The sequence below is a fragment of the Drosophila kikkawai genome, chromosome 2L (assembly GCF_030179895.1).
Source record: "Drosophila kikkawai strain 14028-0561.14 chromosome 2L, DkikHiC1v2, whole genome shotgun sequence".
Classification (NCBI taxonomy): domain Eukaryota; kingdom Metazoa; phylum Arthropoda; class Insecta; order Diptera; family Drosophilidae; genus Drosophila; species Drosophila kikkawai.
In genome coordinates this window covers 4,080,685-4,099,370 of record NC_091728.1, presented here as the reverse complement: position 1 = coordinate 4,099,370, position 18,686 = coordinate 4,080,685, and the positions used below count along the sequence as shown (strand labels likewise).

At 49.2% G+C, this 18,686-nt stretch overlaps 4 protein-coding genes across 8 annotated transcripts; 2 read left to right on the top strand and 2 right to left on the bottom strand.

Moving 5' to 3' along the window:
• Positions 1-41: 41 nt before the first annotated feature.
• Positions 42-8,398, bottom strand: Chd1 (chromodomain-helicase-DNA-binding protein 1). Of its 5 annotated transcripts, none has more exons than XM_017168446.3 (7): positions 8,187-8,398; positions 6,323-6,865; positions 6,147-6,262; positions 5,902-6,084; positions 1,199-5,812; positions 1,008-1,136; positions 42-941 (listed from the first exon to the last, which is right to left on the bottom strand). In XM_017168446.3, exons 1-7 carry the CDS (start codon positions 8,193-8,195, stop codon positions 734-736), a joined length of 5,802 nt encoding a protein of 1,933 aa, XP_017023935.1. In that variant the 5' UTR covers positions 8,196-8,398; the 3' UTR covers positions 42-733. The 5 variants fall into 5 exon arrangements, with proteins under 5 accessions (XP_017023935.1, XP_070142564.1, XP_070142565.1 ...); XM_070286463.1 differs by having other exon boundaries at positions 8,062-8,189; XM_070286464.1 differs by having other exon boundaries at positions 1,008-1,133; positions 8,062-8,189.
• A 563-nt stretch (positions 8,399-8,961) lies between these two features.
• Bem46 (abhydrolase domain containing 13-like protein Bem46) lies at positions 8,962-10,893 on the top strand. Its single transcript, XM_017168552.3, has 5 exons — positions 8,962-9,249; positions 9,313-9,554; positions 9,617-9,958; positions 10,017-10,195; positions 10,255-10,893. Exons 1-5 carry the CDS (start codon positions 9,111-9,113, stop codon positions 10,373-10,375), a joined length of 1,023 nt encoding a protein of 340 aa, XP_017024041.1. The 5' UTR covers positions 8,962-9,110; the 3' UTR covers positions 10,376-10,893.
• On the bottom strand, positions 10,683-13,637 carry okr (DNA repair and recombination protein RAD54-like okr). The gene is made up of 6 exons (XM_017168550.3): positions 13,509-13,637; positions 12,138-13,458; positions 11,926-12,079; positions 11,464-11,869; positions 11,247-11,410; positions 10,683-11,187 (listed from the first exon to the last, which is right to left on the bottom strand). The coding sequence occupies exons 1-6, from the start codon at positions 13,509-13,511 to the stop codon at positions 10,878-10,880; spliced, it is 2,358 nt and encodes a 785-aa protein (XP_017024039.1). The 5' UTR covers positions 13,512-13,637; the 3' UTR covers positions 10,683-10,877.
• Positions 13,638-13,798: 161 nt separating this feature from the next.
• Edem2 (ER degradation enhancer, mannosidase alpha-like 2) lies at positions 13,799-18,489 on the top strand. Its single transcript, XM_017168443.3, has 6 exons — positions 13,799-14,744; positions 15,158-15,304; positions 15,369-16,582; positions 16,647-16,918; positions 17,495-17,593; positions 17,665-18,489. Exons 1-6 carry the CDS (start codon positions 14,581-14,583, stop codon positions 18,205-18,207), a joined length of 2,439 nt encoding a protein of 812 aa, XP_017023932.1. The 5' UTR covers positions 13,799-14,580; the 3' UTR covers positions 18,208-18,489.
• The last annotated feature ends 197 nt before the right edge of the window (positions 18,490-18,686 follow it).

Sequence of the window (18,686 nt, the reverse complement as noted above, 5' to 3'; positions counted from 1 at the left end):
TTTCAGAACCATTTACCACAAAAAAAAGTATACAATTCCACTCATGTTTTAAATTTTTCAATTAAATTTAATATATATTTTATAATTATTGATATACATCATATATTTATTTGTTTTCAGACACTACAACATATTATATTATATCGTAATTAATAGAACCTTTTAATTTAACTAAATTACACTTCTCTGAATCATTCGCTGTTTCTCTTTATTTCTATATTATGGTAAATATAAAAGAATGCATTTGGACAAAAACAAATTCTTAGCTGTTTCCATCTCTCATCATCCTCATCTCATTGCTTTGTGTTTTTTACAATCGTATAAGTTAATGCATAAATATAATAGTGAGAATTTGTAGTTGGTTTAAAAGCTTTTCAAACGACTCTGTTAACTGCACACTTCCATAACCTGCTGCTGTACAATTTAATAGTAGAAAAATATTGATTTATACACAAAAAGATCGTCTAATATTAGGGTTTGAGGCTGCCGCTCGATTCATGATGATGATGATGCAGTGCTTGCCCTGTGCGAATGGGTGTGACAATACGTGGTCTATGTATAGTCTATATAGCCGCTAGGTTTACTTGTACATGATGTTTATGATGAGGCTACGCTAAACGTATATTGTATGCAGGTTCGTTTGCTCGGAGAGGAATTTCCCCTCCCAACTGTGCTTATTTCTAGGTTGTTTTTTATGTACAAAAGACGCTCGCGGGCTTCCTCGGTCCCCATTTTAGGTCTGCGTGCGACGCTCGTAATCGCTGCTGCGTCTGTAGTCGGCAGGATAGTCACGCGGCATCACAGAATAGCCGCGAGGATCGGTGCGATAGACCGATGGTGGCGGTGGTGGCAATCCGGGAACGACTCCATTCGGCATATAGTAGTTGGGCGGTAGGTAATGGTTCGGGTAAGCATGCGGCGGGAGATGCCCTGAGGGAAATCTGAATATGAGAGTTAAATTGATGATTAATCAATTATTTTTCATATAATTATCAAAGAGTATTTACCTGCGTTTATCGGGACGGCGTTCGCGGTCGCGTTCGCGGTGATCGCGATGGTAGCCTCCTCCAGGAGCTCCGCCACTACGCGGATACCCAGCATCGTACCGGTCGCGCTTGTATTCCAGGCTGTATCTGCTTAAAAAATATATATTTTATTAACAAGAAATTAAATAAGCACCAACAATCCAGATAATTACCTCTCGCGGGCATGCCACCGCTCCATCTCCGGCGTATAGCCCGATGGAGCGGGTGTTGGCTCATAGCCACCCCGACCACCACCTCCTCCTCCTCGACTGCTATTCGGCGTTGAGGGCGAGTTGAGACCTTGCCGGCGGCCACCTTCGTAGCCCGCACCACCACCACTACCTGGAGGTGCGCCACTTGCCCCAAAATAGTCGCTGCCGCCACCGCCACGATGGTGCTTCTTTCGATCCTCGTGACGCTCCATGTTCTGTCGCTTAAAGGACGACATGGACTTCAATTGTTCGCTGATGCCGCCAGCCCCGGGAATACCAGAGATACCGCTGCTGGTGTCAGCAGCATCGTTCTCGTCTCTCTTCCGCTTTAGCGGAGATTCATTGTTGAATCGACCGCCCGCGGAGGGAGTTCCCGTTTCAGGATAACGCCCACCACCTGTACGCTCCTTGTCCTTGTCCTTCTTCTTTTTCTTTCCCCCGCTCTTGTCCCGATCCTTGTTTGTTTCCTTCTCAGTCGAGACCCCGTTGCGCTTGGATTTGCTGGGACTACCCGCCGCCGAGTCCCTGCCCTTTCCCTTTCCCTCATCCTTTCCCGCCTGCTGCTTGAGCGCATGCTTATAGATTTTGAAAAGACGCTTTGCGTCCAGCTCTGTGAACTTGGAGACGAAGTACCACAAGTTGCTCCGCCATTCCTTCTTCTCCGGCTCACCGTACGGCTGCAAGCATACGTCAATCTGCCTGCCGATCTGCAGCAGGCAATCCCTGGTGTGCTGCAGCTGGTCCTGGTCGGACAGGCTTAGGTCCGGCTGATCCAGAGCCTTAAGGGCCTTTTTCACTGGCCGCATTTTCTCCTTGCATTCGTTGAATATGCTGGGATCCAGGTCGCCCAGAACTTCCAAGGCGCGCGGCTCATTATTGGCCGTAAAGTGCATCGGCTTGTTGCCGTTGTTGTCCGAGGCGCTCGTCTTTTTCGACCGGGTCTTGGACTTTTTGCTCTTCTTGGCGGTGCCACTGCTGGTCTGGTCGGCGGATGCATTGTTGTTCGGGGAGGAGTTTGAGTGATCCATTTGGCTGGCACCGGCGCCCTCGGAGGCAGGGACCGCCTCGTCGGCATCCTGCGACCTACCGTCGGCATTCGAGGTACTTGCTGCCTGATGGCCGGAGGCAGACTTGGCGTCATTGGTGGTCGCTCGCGATGCTCGGGGTCGACGCTGACGACGCCGCTGGCCACCTTTGGTCAGTTCAACGTTCTTTTTGATTATCTTAAGCAGGTACTCGGCACGGGTCTGCAGCTGCTTGGCCTGCGGCTTGCGGGTGTCATTTAACAGGATCTTGTCCGTGAGCTTAAGCGTGGGGTCCAGCTTCATCTGCTCCCAGGATCCGATTCCATACTGATAGATGCCGCACAGCAGCTTTGTGTCCTCCTCATTGCTCCATTCGACGTCGAAGAGGGGAGCGCGCGTCTTAATGTTGAAACTCCACTGCAGTCGCTCCTCGGCTCCGCTGGGCATGATCTCGTTGAGCGGCTGCAGCTCCTGCTCGCAGGTTAGCAGCTTTTTGGCGTTAAAGGAGACCCCGCCCAGCTTAACCGAAAAGGTGGCGCGGGCGCGTCGCTGCTTCGCACCCGCCGTCTCATCCGTCGCAGTCTTGTTCTCTTCCTCCTTGTGCTCGTCCAAGAACTGAACGCAGCGGTCGTGCAGCATCTCGCCGAGGCGCTTCAACTCGGCCAGTGGCTTTTCCTGCAACTCGGCATCGCATGCGATGGCCTCCATGCGGTGAAGTGGGGCGGGGAACTTTTTGTAGCTGCGGATGAAGCGTCGCAGCTCGGCGTCGGTGAAGCCAATGATTTTTTCCTTCATGGTTGGGCGTCCCCGCTTTCGGGGACGACCATCGTCGCCGCTGCCCTCAGAGCCCAGCTCGTAGTCCGAGTCCGCCGAATCGTCCGCCTGCTGCTGCTTTCCCTTGGCTCCTTTTCCGCCAGCCGCCCGTTTCGCCTCGCTTTGATTGGCAGCAGTTGCAGTCTTCCTCCGTGGCGGCAAGTATAGATCTTCCATTTCCTTGGCGCGCTCCTGATCCTCGATCACCTTTCGGAAGCCCTCAGGGATAATGTCATCCCAGTCTTTGCTGTCGTCCTCCTCGTCGGCGGCATCTTGTTCTGCCTGTCTGTTGGCTGCCGACTCGCTTGGCTCCTCCTCGAAAGCAGCTATGCTGGCCACCTTGAAGGCAGACAACAAGTCATCGCCAGGCATCTCTGGGTCCTCATTGCGGGTCTCGGCCCGGCGCAGGATCTCGTCAATGTCGCAGACCAAATCGTCGTCGTGCTCCTGCTCGTCCTTAAACAGCTCCTCGGCGCCAAACTTTAAGATAGCCGACAGATCGTCCTTGTTGAACGGATTCGAATTTGAAGAGTGGCCGTTGCCGCTCTTGTCGAGAACGGTGCGTCCCGTGGTGTCCATCCGCTGGATGACCAGGTGATCCAGCACCATCTTCTGCTTGGCTCGCTCCACGATCTGCTCCTCCACCGATCGAGCGGTAACCAGACGATAAATGTTCACCTGGTTCTTTTGCCCAATCCGATGGGCTCTCGCCTGGGCCTGCAGATCGTTCTGCGGATTCCAGTCAGAGTCGAAGATAATCACTGTGTCGGCAGTGGCCAGATTAATGCCCAAGCCTCCGGCCCTTGTGGAAAGGAGAAAGCAAAAGTCTTGACTGCCCTCGGCGTTGAAGTGATCCAGAGCCTGGCGCCTCATCTCCCCCTTGATGCTGCCGTCTAATCGCTGGAAGGGAAAGTGACGCTTCTGCAGGTAGTCGGCGAGGACATCCAGCATGCGTACCATCTGTGAGAAGATCAGCACACGGTGGCCCGTCTCCTTAAGACGGCAGAGCAGCTTGTCGAGCAGCACCAACTTCCCGGAGCCCTTTAGCAGCGTTTGCAACGCCTCATCCTGCTGCAGGCCCATCAGTTCGAACTCCGAGGGTCGAATGAGAGCGGCGTGGTTGCAGCACTTCTTCAGCTCGATAACTATGTTCAGAAACGTGGAGGTGCTTCCGCGCTTCCCCTTGCGCAGGGCATCGAAGTTCTTGGTGAGGATCCACTTGTAGTACTGCTTCTGCAGCGAGGTCATCTCGACTCGCAGAATCTGCTCCACCTTCGCTGGCAGGGACTTTTCCACGTCCTTCTTCACTCTGCGGAGGATGTAGGGCTCCAGCTGCTGGTGGAGCCGGGTGTAGCCCTTGTCCTCAGCATTGCCATGCTGCACCTCAAAGTTCTCCCACGTATCGAACTTCTCTGGCATGATGAAGTGCAGCAGGGCCCAGAGCTCCTTGAGTGAATTCTGCAGCGGTGTGCCCGTAATCAGCAACCGATGGTTGGTATCGAACTCCTTGAGCGACTTGTACAGCAAAGAATCGTCGTTTTTGAGCCGATGCGCCTCGTCCACCAGCAGTGCCGCCCACTGCAGCGTGCCCAGGAACTGCTTGTCCTTTAGAACAATCTCGTAGGTTGTCAGGATGCAATTGAATTTGAGCCGCTTGGAGCCCTCGAACTGCCACTCATACTGCTGGATCAGCTCGCGTGACTTGATGTCGCCAAGGTAGGTCACCACATTCATGTCCGGCGCCCACAGATCAAACTCCCGCTGCCAGGCGGTCATTGTGCTAAGCGGCACAACGCACAGGAAGGGCCCGTAGAGATGGTGCAGCTTAAAGAGCGAGTAGAGGAAGCAGATCGTCTGAATGGTCTTGCCGAGGCCCATTTCATCGGCCAGAATCACCGAGTTCTCCTTGCACCACGAGTGGAGCAGCCAATTTAGACCGTCCATCTGGTAATCCCTGAGCACCAGTCCCGGCACCAGAAACTCGGGCTGGTTCTTGATTCGCGAGAACTTTGGCCGATACTTGAGCACGCGACAGTGGCGAGAGGGCGTGCACTTGGAGCACTCCCGTTCGCTGAACTGCTCCGCACAGCGCTGCCACTTGCGCAGAACCAGGGCGGCATCCTCCCACGTGGACTCTGCGTATGGCAGCGACTGCCACTTGCACAGGTACTCCTCGGCCCCGTCGTCCGGCTTGGAGCCCTTGGCAATAATGCGATCCACATTGTTGTATGACTTGAGCAGCTCGTGCTGCAGCTCCAATTGGCACTCGAAGTAGTCAATGTCCTCTGGCCCAGCATAACGGCGCCAATATGCCTGATCCTGCTCCTTTTTGATGAAGTTGTCTAGCTTCTTCATGCCCTTGGCCTTCATATCGCGCAGGGTGGCCTCCGACTCCCAGGTGTTGTGGATGTATGACCAGCCCTTCCACTTGATCAGAAACTGCACCTCTGCCTCCGCCTCCGACGCCTTTTCATCGAATCCCGCATTCGGATCAAAGCCGTTCTCTTCAATGGCATAGATCGTCGTCTGGTTGCCGGTGCATCCCCGCTTACCCAAACGCTGCGCCAGGATGCGCTCGATCGTCTCGCACTTCTCCTCCTCCTCAGCGGCGGCAGCAGATGCGGCTGCCTGACTCTCATCGTACTCGCACTCCAGCAGATCCTCCGAGTCTGTTGCCTCGTCCTCCGAGGCCTCCTTATAGCTAACAGCTGCGGCTGTCCGACGGGTGGCGCAGCTGCTTAAATTAACAAAGGTTGGATTCAGGTCAGGTCAAGAGGAAGGAAAGGGGAATAGCAGCCACATAAGGTGAAGGGAAAGTATTATTACCGCTTGCTGGCATCGTCATCATCGCTGTCCTCGGAGCTAAAGGACTTTACCCGGCGTCTAGAATGCTGCTGCTGCTGTGCCGGTTTGCTCCTGGAGGTAGTTGCCGCTGACTTACGCTTTTGAGCCGCTGCAGACACGTCGTCATCACTGTCCTCGCTTTCATCGCTCTCGTCCGAATCCCAGCTGGCAAATACAAAAAAGTTGGCAATATGGATAGAGAAACCGAAAGCTCACAGCAATCTCACGTTTTCTTTTTCTTCTTTTTGGGAGCTGGAGCTCGCTTAGTTTTGTCCGCAGCGGTTGCCGGTGGCTTGCGCGCCTGGCGCGTGCGCTTGGGTCTGTAGTCTTCCTCCTCCTCCTCCTGTTGAGGAGAATATGTTGGAAATTCTTGGTGCAAACTGCTCCTCAGATGCCTACTTACGCTGCTGCTGCTGGAGGATGTTGGCGAGACGTTGGCCGAACTATCACTGGCAGAACCATCGGCAGAGGCCTCGCTAGCTGGCTGCTGATTGCCAGCCTCAGTCTCATCGTCCTCGTCCTCGTCGTCTTGTTCCGGCTTTGACAAACTGCTGCTGCTGGTGCTTGTGTTTGTCTTGTTGTTGTTGTTGCTCCCCTGATCCATGTGATCGGCTTGGCCGTCGGCATCTGAATCGGAGACACTTCCACTGGACCCAGCACTGGAGCTGTCGTCCTCCTGATCGTCTGTGAATCCATTCGTCTTGCTGTCCGCCTGGGCAGCAGCAGCCGTTGGTGGAAAACCTGGGGCCACAGTCGACGATTTGGTATCCGGCTCCGCGGAACTGCGTCCATCGCTGGAGTTGCCAGAGGAGCTGTCCGAGTCCGAATCGGAGCCTGAGGAGCCGCTGCCGCTGCCACTGCCACTATGGTCATCGGTGCCATTGGCCTCCTCTCGGGTGTCATCTTGTTCGTCTGAGCCAATACTATTCGCCGATTCATTGAGTGCCTGCCAAGAAGAGAAAGAAATCAGTCGACGATGGAGGCATCAAAGAACTACCTTTGTATGGATCACTTAGGAAATGCTCAAGAGATCGCTGGACCTGCTAAAAGCGGTAAAATCTTTAAAATATTTCAGCGCATACTTTGAAAATAGTATCCATAGTTCAACGCTTTCATAAATCTATTGCTTGCTCAGACAGAAGGGCTCAAAGGAAGGCTATGTGGGAAACAAAGGACCAGAATCATATCCATATAGAGAGTTCAACTCTAAAAGGGCCAAATCCCTTACAAATTTATTTCTTTTTCGTTATATATCCTAATAGTTAATTGCTAAAACAGTCTTAAAATGTAAACCGGATGGAAACCCTTTCCAAGAAGTCCCAGCTATTAAATTACCAGGGCTAATCCTCTCCAGAAATTCATTTAAAGACTAGTTTAGTTGAAAGAAGCCACGAAAAGCCAAGAAACACCTATGTTTTTGGGAGGCTTTACGAGGAATCCCCCGAAAACTTGACACAGAATCGCGGTAAACACGAAACACGGGTCCTGGACAGTGGAACAACTAGAGATCCTCAAAACAACCGGGTTTTTGATCTCCTGGGACTATTTTTTCTTCAAAAATTACCAAAAACTGAGAATTTAGGCTTCTTAATCTGGGAAATAATAATTTTAAACGATTCTTCCTGTGAAAAGGAGGTGGAATTTGAGTAAAATGAATGCCGGCTTCCTTTTGGCGGGTTCCAAATCCCAAGGAACTTGGACCAAAATCTTTGAGAGAAAACTTTGCACCTTGCGATTTCTGATTACGTAATCGATGAAAATTTCCAATTTGCTCGGAAAATCATTGAAAACCATGGAGTTTAAAGCGTTTTTATAGCCGTATCCAATAAAAACAAACCGAAAATCTTGATTTTGATCAGAATTTGCGAAAATGGGTACCCAATAAATTTTCATAAAATCCACTCTGGGTGCCACGTAGGAGTCTCGGGAACAGTCTGGAGTCGTCAGAAGGATGCAACACGGTCTAGTTACTGGACAAATCCTTACTTTTACCAAATGCCTCGCTCGCAGCCGCAATATCAGCCAGCCAAGTGCGGGTGTCTCACGGTGAGGAGACTCCTATGGACTCTGGGGCTGAGCGGCCACGCCCACAAAACGGAGCGTGTATTTCATATGTAGCAGTTATTTTCAGTTAATACTCACACGACGACTAGGATGAAACAGATTCAAAGCCTTTCGATTCGAATAATGGAAGAAATTCATCGTTTTTTCAACTTTTTCACACACACCGACGTTCGACATTCACAGCTTTTTCAAGGCCTACTCACCTGGCTCATTATATTGTCGTGGTAGCACCCCCAGTTGCCTTATAGCGCTCATTAAATACAGCAGATACACTTGAACACGGTCACTCTCAAATGTTTATGTTTTTCCCGCAAGCCACTTGTTTTTAAATGCACTTTTTTCAACACAAAAAGATCGCTTTTCACGTTTCATGCGTTTTTTTTTTCATGCGTCGCAGCAGAAATATTGCCACCATTTTGAATTAGTGTGACCATTTCGATAAAACTAGAGGTGGTCGAACAGCGTTTGGGATTCGAACTAATTAATAATTTTACAAATAAAATATTTTGATTATTTATAATTATAATTACTTGGATATGATTGGTTTTGGTTAATTTTCTTGATTTAACATTTTTAAAATCAACTCTTTTGTTTTGGTCAGGACGACTGAATTACTGAAAATATCGCCGATGTATCGCAATAGTTTGCCGATATGTCAGGAGTGTGTATGAGAACAGCTGTTTTCAGTTGAAAATATCGGGTAAATATCGCGATACATACACGATATTTTCAGTAATTCAGTCGTTGACCAGTTAATAATTACTACAACCATAGGCCGTCGGCGCTGGGAAACATATGACTAACATATAAATTTATATGCATTAAATACTTTGAAAATCCAAAGTTTCTACGAGTATAGAAAAATCTGGCTGGAAAATATAATAAAACAGACTTGATGCTGCGTTTTTGAAACTTGCAAAATCTTCTTCGATAATTTATTATATCTTTGATGCACATGGTCACATTGAATGGCAAACATATCGATAACCACTAGCACGGCACAGGTGTTTCCAGTCAGCTGTGGATGTGGACAATTTACAATTTTGTTGTTTTGTGTTGTTCTTGTTCCGGAACTTCAATCTAATTAAATTAGATAATGTAGCGCAGCTGATCAATAATCGGCAAACATGAAAGAAGTGGGCATCGCTCTTCCCAAGTCGCGAGGCGTGGGCGTCGGAGTACTGGCAGCCCTTCTACTGTGCTTCATTTTCTACTACTTCTACGGCGGTTACATGACGTTGGCGCTATTCACTGGAATACTCCTCTGTACGTACATATATATGCTCTATCCGGAGCAGCAACTTGACACCAGAAACTATTCCATTGCAGTGATATTCTACAACGCCCAGGATCTGCTACTTTATCATCCCGACCTGCCCGCTAACTCGCGAATTTACATACCCATTCCGACGATGCACAACCTGCCCCACATCACGGTCAGCATAAAAACGCCCGACGATGTGACGCTGCATGCTTTCTGGATTAGCCAGCCGGAGGAGCGCTGCAAGTCGGTGCCCACGCTGCTCTATTTCCACGGCAACGCTGGCAACATGGGCCATCGAATGCAAAACGTAAGTTGGGTGGCAAACTGGTGTGCTGCCTCGATCTTAACATTCTACAAACCGTTTTTCAGGTCTGGGGCATCTACCATCACTTGCACTGCAACATTCTGTTGGTGGAGTACCGCGGCTATGGCCTGTCCACCGGTGTGCCGACTGAACGGGGACTAGTCACCGACGCCAGAGCTGCCATCGATTACCTGCACACGCGCCACGATCTGGACCACTCGCAGCTGATCCTGTTCGGGCGCTCGCTTGGTGGCGCAGTGGTTGTGGACGTGGCAGCAGACACTGTCTACGGCCAGAAACTGATGTGCGCGATTGTGGAGAACACATTTAGCAGTATACGGGAAATGGCTGTGGAGCTCGTGCATCCCGCTGTAAAATATATACCAAATATATTGTTTAAGAACAAGGTGAGTTTGTGCCGATCGAGAAGAGTGTTGCGTGTATAACGATTTCAATTTCCTGCAGTATCACTCCATAAGCAAGATTGGCTCGTGCTCGGTTCCATTTCTGTTTATATCGGGCCTTGCGGACACCCTGGTGCCACCGCGTATGATGCGTGCCTTGTATACTCAATGCGGTAGCGACTTGAAGCGCCTGCTGGAGTTTCCGGGCGGTTCGCACAACGACACCTGGATAGTAGAAGGGTAATATCCCAAGGAGAGAGTAGCTCTTAATTTGCATTCTAATTTGCGGTTCTATTTAGGTACTACCAGGCTGTGGGCGGCTTTCTGGCCGAGCTGCAGCAGCAGCCAACTCCACTGCAGAAGGCGCCTGAAAAGAGCAATGTGTGGGTGGAGCTGGAGCATAAAATCATTGATGTGTAGCTCCCGAATAGCCCGAATGCATCAAGTGTTCTTCTATCGACTGTGGTTAAATACTTACATATATACAACCAATTAATGACAGGGTTTTAGTCCGGACACACAGCTTATGTCTTGTTGCGGCTTTGTGCAGGGATTAACAACGTGCTAGCGATGCTGGCTGTTCATTTTTAGTAACTACGAATATGTGCTAAAGCAGTTGAACAATTGCAACAGAAACAGTATCCAAACTATCATCTGCGCTGTTTAATTATCTCTAATTTTTAATATGTATAGGTGTTTATACATAATTGACAAATAATCAGTATTTTACAAGGGGAAAAAACACTATTTCTTTGCCGGAAAGTCGGTCCATTAAGGCTTTCATCACTAGCACGTTTACAAAGTTTGTGAGCCGGTTCCATTTTTGAAATGTTACACTATTTAATTGTTAAGGATGTAACGATAACATAAGATTAGGCTAGCAGGCTAAACAAACTGATAAACAATAAAGTTTAAACAATCGCTAGAATCCAATGAAATCCTCATCGGCACTGTCATCACTGAGGGGCGTGGATGGGCGTTTACGGCTGGTTGGCTTCTCCGTTTCCTTTTCCTCGCCCTCCGTTTCGGACGAGGGAATCTCCTGAGCCTGCGATCGATGATGGAAAACGAATGAGACGCATTTGCTGTCCGTCCAGGCCTGGGCAAGAATGCTGTCAGGTAATCCGCGATTGTTGGAGCAATGGTACCATTGGGACAAGTGCGATGTACAGTCGGTGTCATCGGGCGGAGGCTTCATTTGAATGTTTTGCACACAGCGCTTGCACTTGAGCCTTTTAAAAAGTAAGTGAAGGTTTTACAATTAATTTTGTATTGAAAAACTTGTACTTACTTTTCGTGAGTGTCGGAAAGAACCTGTGGATCAAAGCGAAACAAATCCTTAAGATCGTCACGCGTAAAATGCTTCTCCGCTGATTCGTTGTTATCAATGATCGTGCTGGACAGCGATTTCTTGTGGGTCTGTCGCTGCAGGATCTTTTCCTCAATGGAACCGCTCTGAAACAGATATTTCTTTGTTTTCTTTTACGAAAATACCACAGAATACTTACCGCCACAAGGCGATATATGTAACAGGGCTTCTTCTGACCGTCGCGCCACACTCTGGCCATTGCCTGTTCATCGTTGGCGGGATTCCAGTCCGGATCAAACATAAAAAGGCGATTGGCTCCGATTAAATTCAGTCCGCAGCCGCCGGCCTTGCTGCTCAGCATGAATAGGAAACTGTCCGATTCGGGATCATTGAACTTGTCCACAACTTTCGAGCGCTTCTTGATGGACATGGTGCCGTCGAGTCGGACGAAACCATACTTGCGCCTTCGCGCAAGCTGTTCGAACAGGTCGAGGGTCTGTGTGTAATTGGAGATTAAAACGACCTTGTCGTTGCCATCTGCTCTAATAGCAGCCAGCATAAAGTCAAGGAGCATGAACTTTCCGCTCAGCTCCGGGTTGAGATCTCTAAAGCATTGGAATTAAGAGAATCAGATCAAGATATTACATTTATATCAACATACTTTGGCTTGTAGTTGCTCGGCAACACGTCCTGCGAGTTCTCGAAACCTTTCTCCCGTGCCGCGATCTTTTCATATATAAGATCTGGGTGGCTGCATAGTTTTTTGAGCGTTGTGATGTCAGCTAAGGCCGTAAGCGATGCCTTTTCATTGCAGTCTTAAATGAGAAAGGGAATGGAGTTAATACATACAAAAGAAAGTTCAGCATCACCTACCCGCCAGGCTTCGACGCACCTGATCCGATTTCAGGAAATTAGTATAGAGCTCCAGCTGGATTGGGGTTAGCTTGGCGCAGATGACCATCTCGAACTTGACTGGCAGGTACTTGGTAAGAATCTGATTGGTGCGCCGGATGATGCACTGATCGACCAGTCCGATCAGCTCCTGCGTCTTTTCGATCGCCCGCTGCCGCTCCCCGTCCGTGGAATCGGCGTTCTGGCCCCGCAGAATGCTGTTCTCGAAGTTGCGCTTAAAGTCGGCCGCCGTGCCCAGCATCTCGGGATTGACAAAGTTCACCAAACTGAAGTACTCCGTTAGATCGTTCTGTATGGGAGTGCCGGAGAGCAGGACGCGCCGCTTGGTCTTCAGACCCATCAGCGCCTGATATGTAAGGTTATCGCTGTTCTTCAGACGGTGGCCCTCGTCGCATATCACCATGCCCACCTCGTACTTGCAGAGGATATCCGCATAGATGCGGAAGGTCTCGTAGCTTATGAGCAGGACGGGCGTACCCATGCGCGTGGAGGCGTTCATCGAGAACTGCTCGAGGGCGCGAATGGTGTTTTCCTTGGTCCCCCCCTCCATGGCCAGGCATAGAAGTCGGCCGTGCAACCACTTGGTGAACTCTTTTTCCCAGTTCTTTACCAGTGAAGACGGAGACACGATGATGGCCTTGTTAATGGTTGGCTTGCACTCGGCGCTCTGCCGCAACAGCGTCCACACCAGGGTGACGCACTGCAGCGTCTTTCCCAGGCCCATCTCGTCGGCCATGATGCAACCATTGAAGTTTCCACGCCTGCCTTCGACGCACTCGTACATGAACCGTACACCCTCGCGCTGATGCGGACGCAGGATGTTGCTCAGCAGTGGATCCACCACTACGTGCACGAGCACCTTGCTGGGATCCATTGCCATGCGCTCGTGCTCCGTGTAGGCTGGTGGCTGGTAAAGCACCAGAGCGTTGCAGGCCAGTGGATCGTGGAGGGGTCGCCGGACGATGGAGCGGCGTACGCCGAGACAGCGATTGCCCCCGTAATCCGGCACGTAATTGTCGATCGGCACCTTGAACTGGCGGGCCAAGACCTTGGCAATGGCCCGCTCATACTCGCTGTTCGCCGTGAAGCGGATGGGCAGCGGTAAGTCCATCGTATTGCTGGAATCGCGTAGAGCGGTGCTCTGACGCCTCCTGTCCAGCTCCTGCTCCCGCTCCACTTCCTGCTGGCAGGCTCGTTTGTTTTTTTTCAGCAGCGGCGGGGTGAAGGAGTGCCGAGACGCTGGGCTCTGGCCCAACCGTTGGCTGGGCGCCAGGCTGCGTCGCTGCAAAGGGATCGGGGTAGCATGAAATATTACTTTTTAGTTTTATTTACCATTTTATGAATTTCAAGACTATTTAGCGCGAACACTGCTTGTCGGGAACTGCTTGGCGTTCAATAGTCTGGTCACACTCATCGGCGGCAATTTACAATACAATTTACTTGATTAAAAATATTTGATAAAATATGAATAATTAAAAACCACAAAACCTGTTTTTTAATAACTATTTTTAAAAAATGAATATGTTTTTATTTATGTTTTTTTTTGTATATCCAAGTTATCTACCGAAATATGTTGCTCCATTTGTTAGGGTATTTATCCGGGACTTTGGTATATTGTCAGGGTCCAGCCGCAGTCACACTTCCGCGGCAAGTGGTTTTTTTCGTGCTAAAATAAGGGAAACTACAGATTTGATAAGAAACATATTCGATATTTGCCAGCAAAGCAAAGTCCTGGTCTAAGTCCGCCGCACTTAGGGATTGGGATGCTCCCGCGACCGGTTGGCAACGAACAAGAGCAGCATAATCACCGGACACATTGTGCTCCGATTCGGTGCAGTCGTGGTGTTTTGCCATTGGGGCAGAAAAAACAGCAAACGAGATTATAAATAACCACAATGTGTTGTTCTGGGACCCTGGCGGTGCATTGTTGCTGAGGGTGGTGGAGGAGGATGCAAGTGCTGGATCATCATCAGCTCCCGCACATAGCACTGCTTGCTGCGTACTACCGTCAGAATTAATAAATTGGGTCGATCGACGTTTCGGGGACAGCTCTCGCACGAAATTATTTGTTTGAGAGAGCTAATTATGTGCTTGCTGATTCAATTAAGTTGCAGCCGATGATTTAAAAGTTAAATCAAGCGAACCACGGGCCCAAAGCGGAGTCAACAAAAGCGGCAAAGAGGCGGACACAACGCAACGCAACGACAGCCAACGAAATTGTTTCAACAGCACGTTCAAAGTGAAGGTCAACGTCACAACGGAAGGCAACGACATCGCAGCGCCAAGTCTGGCGGCCGAAAACAAAACCGAAACCCAAAGCGAGCCACCGCCATCATTACCATCACCCTCAATCGCAGCAGTCTCCGCTGCCGCTACAAGCTAGCGGATCTTAGCCCGGAGCACCATGACTCGCTCGGCCATGTCCATCGCCCCCGCCCTTGCCCAGGGCCAGCGGCTGCTGCTACTCACCTTTGGGGGTGCGCTATTCATCCTGGTAGCCTGCGTCCTTGGAACTGAGACCTCCATGCCCACGCAGAACATGTCCCACAAAGAGCGGGCGGAACTGAGGTAATTAAGAGAAATCCCACTGCTGGATATGTGCTATTCCCTCAATAATTTTGTTTAGTATTTTCCCCAAGTGAATAATTTAGGCGCAATGTTTTCATTTTATTTTTACTCACACAAATGAAATCCCAACACGCAGAGCACTGCTATTGATTGGGGCTTATCACAATACTTACATATGTACATATGTACATATATAATACTTATCACTACACTACATCGACTTGAATTTTTCGTTTTCGATAAGTACAGCGTTTTATGCTGAATACGATTTTCATAACGATCGTTTATTAATTTTACTCTAAACACCTTCAAATGATTTGATTATCTTAACCACTCTAAAAACTCTAAAAAAATGGCTAAAGTTAGTCACAAATTTACAATTTGGCTGATTTCTGATTCTGATTTGATTTCAGGGAAGAAGCGCGGGACATGTTCTACCACGCATATCATGCCTATATGGAGAACGCTTACCCCGCCGACGAGCTAATGCCACTGTCCTGCAAGGGACGCTATCGCGGAGTGACGCCCTCTCGTGGCGACATGGACGACATCCTTGGAAAGTGAGAAGACAAAATCAAATCCAATCCTGACGCTTTAGTACATGATTTCATCACATTCCCTTAGTTTCTCCATGACCCTGGTTGACACTCTGGACACTCTGGTGCTGCTGGGCGACTTTACGGAGTTCGAGCACGCTGTGAAGCTGGTCATCCGCGATGTTCAGTTCGACAGCGATATAATCGTGTCCGTTTTCGAGACGAACATTCGTATGGTCGGCGGCTTGCTGTCAGCCCACATCCTGGCCGAGTATCTGCAGAAGCATGCGGACGTGATGCACTGGTACAAGGGCGAGTTGCTGGAGATGACCCGCGAGCTGGGATATCGTCTATTACCGGCGTTTAATACGTCCACAGGCATTCCGCACGCCAGGGTTAACCTGCGCCTGGGCATGAAGGATCCGCAGTTGAAGAAGTCACGGGAGACCTGCACTGCGTGTGCGGGTACAATCCTGCTGGAGTTCGCTGCCCTGTCGCGATTGACTGGCGATCCCATTTTCGAGCTAAGGGCTCACGCCGCCATGGATGCACTGTGGAAACTGAGACATCGGGGCTCCGACCTCATGGGAACAGTGCTAAACGTCCACTCTGGGGACTGGGTGCGTCGCGACTCGGGCGTCGGAGCCGGCATCGACAGCTACTACGAGTACCTGTTCAAGTCCTACGTCCTGTTGGGCGACGACAAGTACCTGGCTCGCTTCAACCGCCACTACAACGCAGTGATGAAGTACGTCAGTGAGGGGCCCATGCTGCTGGATGTGCTCATGCACAGGCCGCACGCCAAGTCGAAGAACTTCATGGACTCGTTGTTGGCCTTCTGGCCGGGCCTGCAGGTGCTATCGGGCGACCTCAAACCGGCCGTGCAGACGCACGAGATGCTCTATCAGGTCATGCAAATGCACACCTTTATTCCGGAAGCCTTCACCGTGGACTTTCAAATTCACTGGGGCCAGCATCCCCTGCGACCGGAGTTCATAGAGTCCACGTATTTCCTATACCGTGCCACTGGCGACCACCACTATCTGCAGGTGGGAAAGCGGGCTCTAAAGACGCTCCAGCAGTACGCCAAAGTATCCTGTGGCTATGCAGCCGTCAATGATGTCCGCACCGGCAAGCACGAGGATCGTATGGACTCCTTTGTGCTGTCCGAGACAATCAAGTACCTGTTCCTGCTTTTCTCGGATCCACAGGATCTGATAATTAACGTGGACGAGTTCGTCTTTACCACAGAAGCTCACCTGCTGCCCCTTTCCATTGCCCAACTAGGGAATTCCACGTTTAGTAAGTATATTTTTTAAGGTTTCTTATTTAATATGATTATGATTATGATTAAACCTTTGCCCAGGCTTTCGGCAATCGGACGAGCACAATGTTCTCGACTTCATGCGCACCTGCCCCAGTTCCAATAAGCTTTTTCCTGAGAAAGTACGCAAACCATTGCGCAACTTCATTACGGGCTCGTGCCCGCGCAACAACGGCGGAAAGCGACTCAGTGCCCTGGATTTTCAGGCAAGCAATGCTGATCATCTGCGAGCTGTTTACGACATGGGCATCACCATGGTTTCGGTAGGCGACCGTAGCCAAGGCAAGGTGCGACTGTTTCATAGTTTCTATAATGTAAGTTTTATTTCTATTCTGCTTTTTGGTTTCATTTGCATTGCGTTTCAACAACTAAAACTTAACAATATTGCAACCTTTAATATATCGAAATTTGAATTAAAATTTCCATATTTATCTAAAAAATATTATGGGGTCAGCTCTTAGACACTTTCGCTTAAGGATAAGGGATTAATGTGTAAAGCTACATTTTTCTTCAATTCTTATTTTTATTAAAAAATAGTTTATTATTTATAGAATATACTTGTAAGTTTCATTCTTGAATTTAAACTCTAAGCACCTTAAGTTATACAAGTGTTATGGTGGGTGCATCTAAAACTTCTTAAAACTTTTCGTTTTTCGTTTTTATAACCTTGCTAAGTATTATAATTTTGAGTCAGAAATTTGTTTTACCCCCGATTCCGCTTTAAACTATCTTGAAAGTTTACTAAAAAAATCACGAAAAATGCCAATATTGTAACCGATTACATGTATATTCCTCTTAATCCTATTCATCCACCTCCACCACTCCATTGATTCATCCATCATTTACTCACCCACAAACGCTCAATTTTTCTCCCTGTGCTTATCATTTAGGCCAAGAGCCACGAGGAGGGCGAAATGGGATTGCAGTTTATGCAAGAGATGCTGGAGCTGACCAAGATGCAGAGCATGAATCAGCTGGCGCAACTGCAGGTGCGTGACAACCGTTACATAATTCTAAAAAGATTCCTTTTGTAAATCTTTGATTCTTTTTCATTGAACAGGCGGTGGCCTTCGCTACCGACGAGAAAACGCAGGATTGGACCGCTTTGATGGCCGGACCATCGCATTTTAGCCCAGAGCTAATCGGCGAGCAGTTCGTAGAAGGTGATTTGGTGATGGCCAAGCCGCTCCGGGCCTGCGAGGAGCAGCTTGAGAATGTCGAGGAGGCCAGGGGCAAGGTCCTGGTGGCCGAGCGCGGCGATTGCACTTTCGTGAGCAAGGCGCGCCTGGCCCAAAAGGCGGGTGCCGCTGCGCTAATTGTCTGTGATAATGTGCCGGGTTCTTCCGGCGAGACGCAGCCGATGTTTGCCATGTCCGGCGACGGCAACGACGATGTCCTCATTCCGGTTGTATTCATGTACAGCGTGGAGTTCAACAAGCTGTCAGCCGTGATGCAGCAGCGACGGAAGCAGACGCTGCGCGTGCGTGTGATGCAAATGGTGGAGTTCAAGCGCTGGCAACTGGCCAGGGAGCAGCAACGGAATCAGACTACGACTGCAACAGCGACGGCGGGAACGACTCGGAAGCCAGATAAGGAGTTGTAGTGACCCCCATCCAAGTCATGGCCAAAATAGCTATACATTTTCAGTAGTGTTGATAGTAATTAAACCAATTTTGAAATTCTTGTACTTTACTAGAAACGTAAGCCGCGCCCCGTTGACTCTTCTGTTTAGGGATTCTGCATTTCGTGGTCGTAGTTCTCAGGCTAGCAGACTAGCTTCCTAGTGGCAATCTATTATGTTTAGAGGGCCACACAACCTGATTTTACTTGTTCTTGTAAGTAAGTCTTGTGTACATACAACATCTTATATCTTAGCAAGTAACTAGAAACTAAATAAAGACTAACTGTAAGAATACAACTAGTTGGTAACGTACAGAGTCGGGAGAATAAGCTAAGCCAATTTGTAGTTGAAATTGATTAGATCATACAGACAGAACGAGTATAAAATATATATTAAAAAACCAAATGAAGAAGTCTGTTTTAGGGGGGGGACTATTTTGCGTTGAACCTGGCTCGACTTCT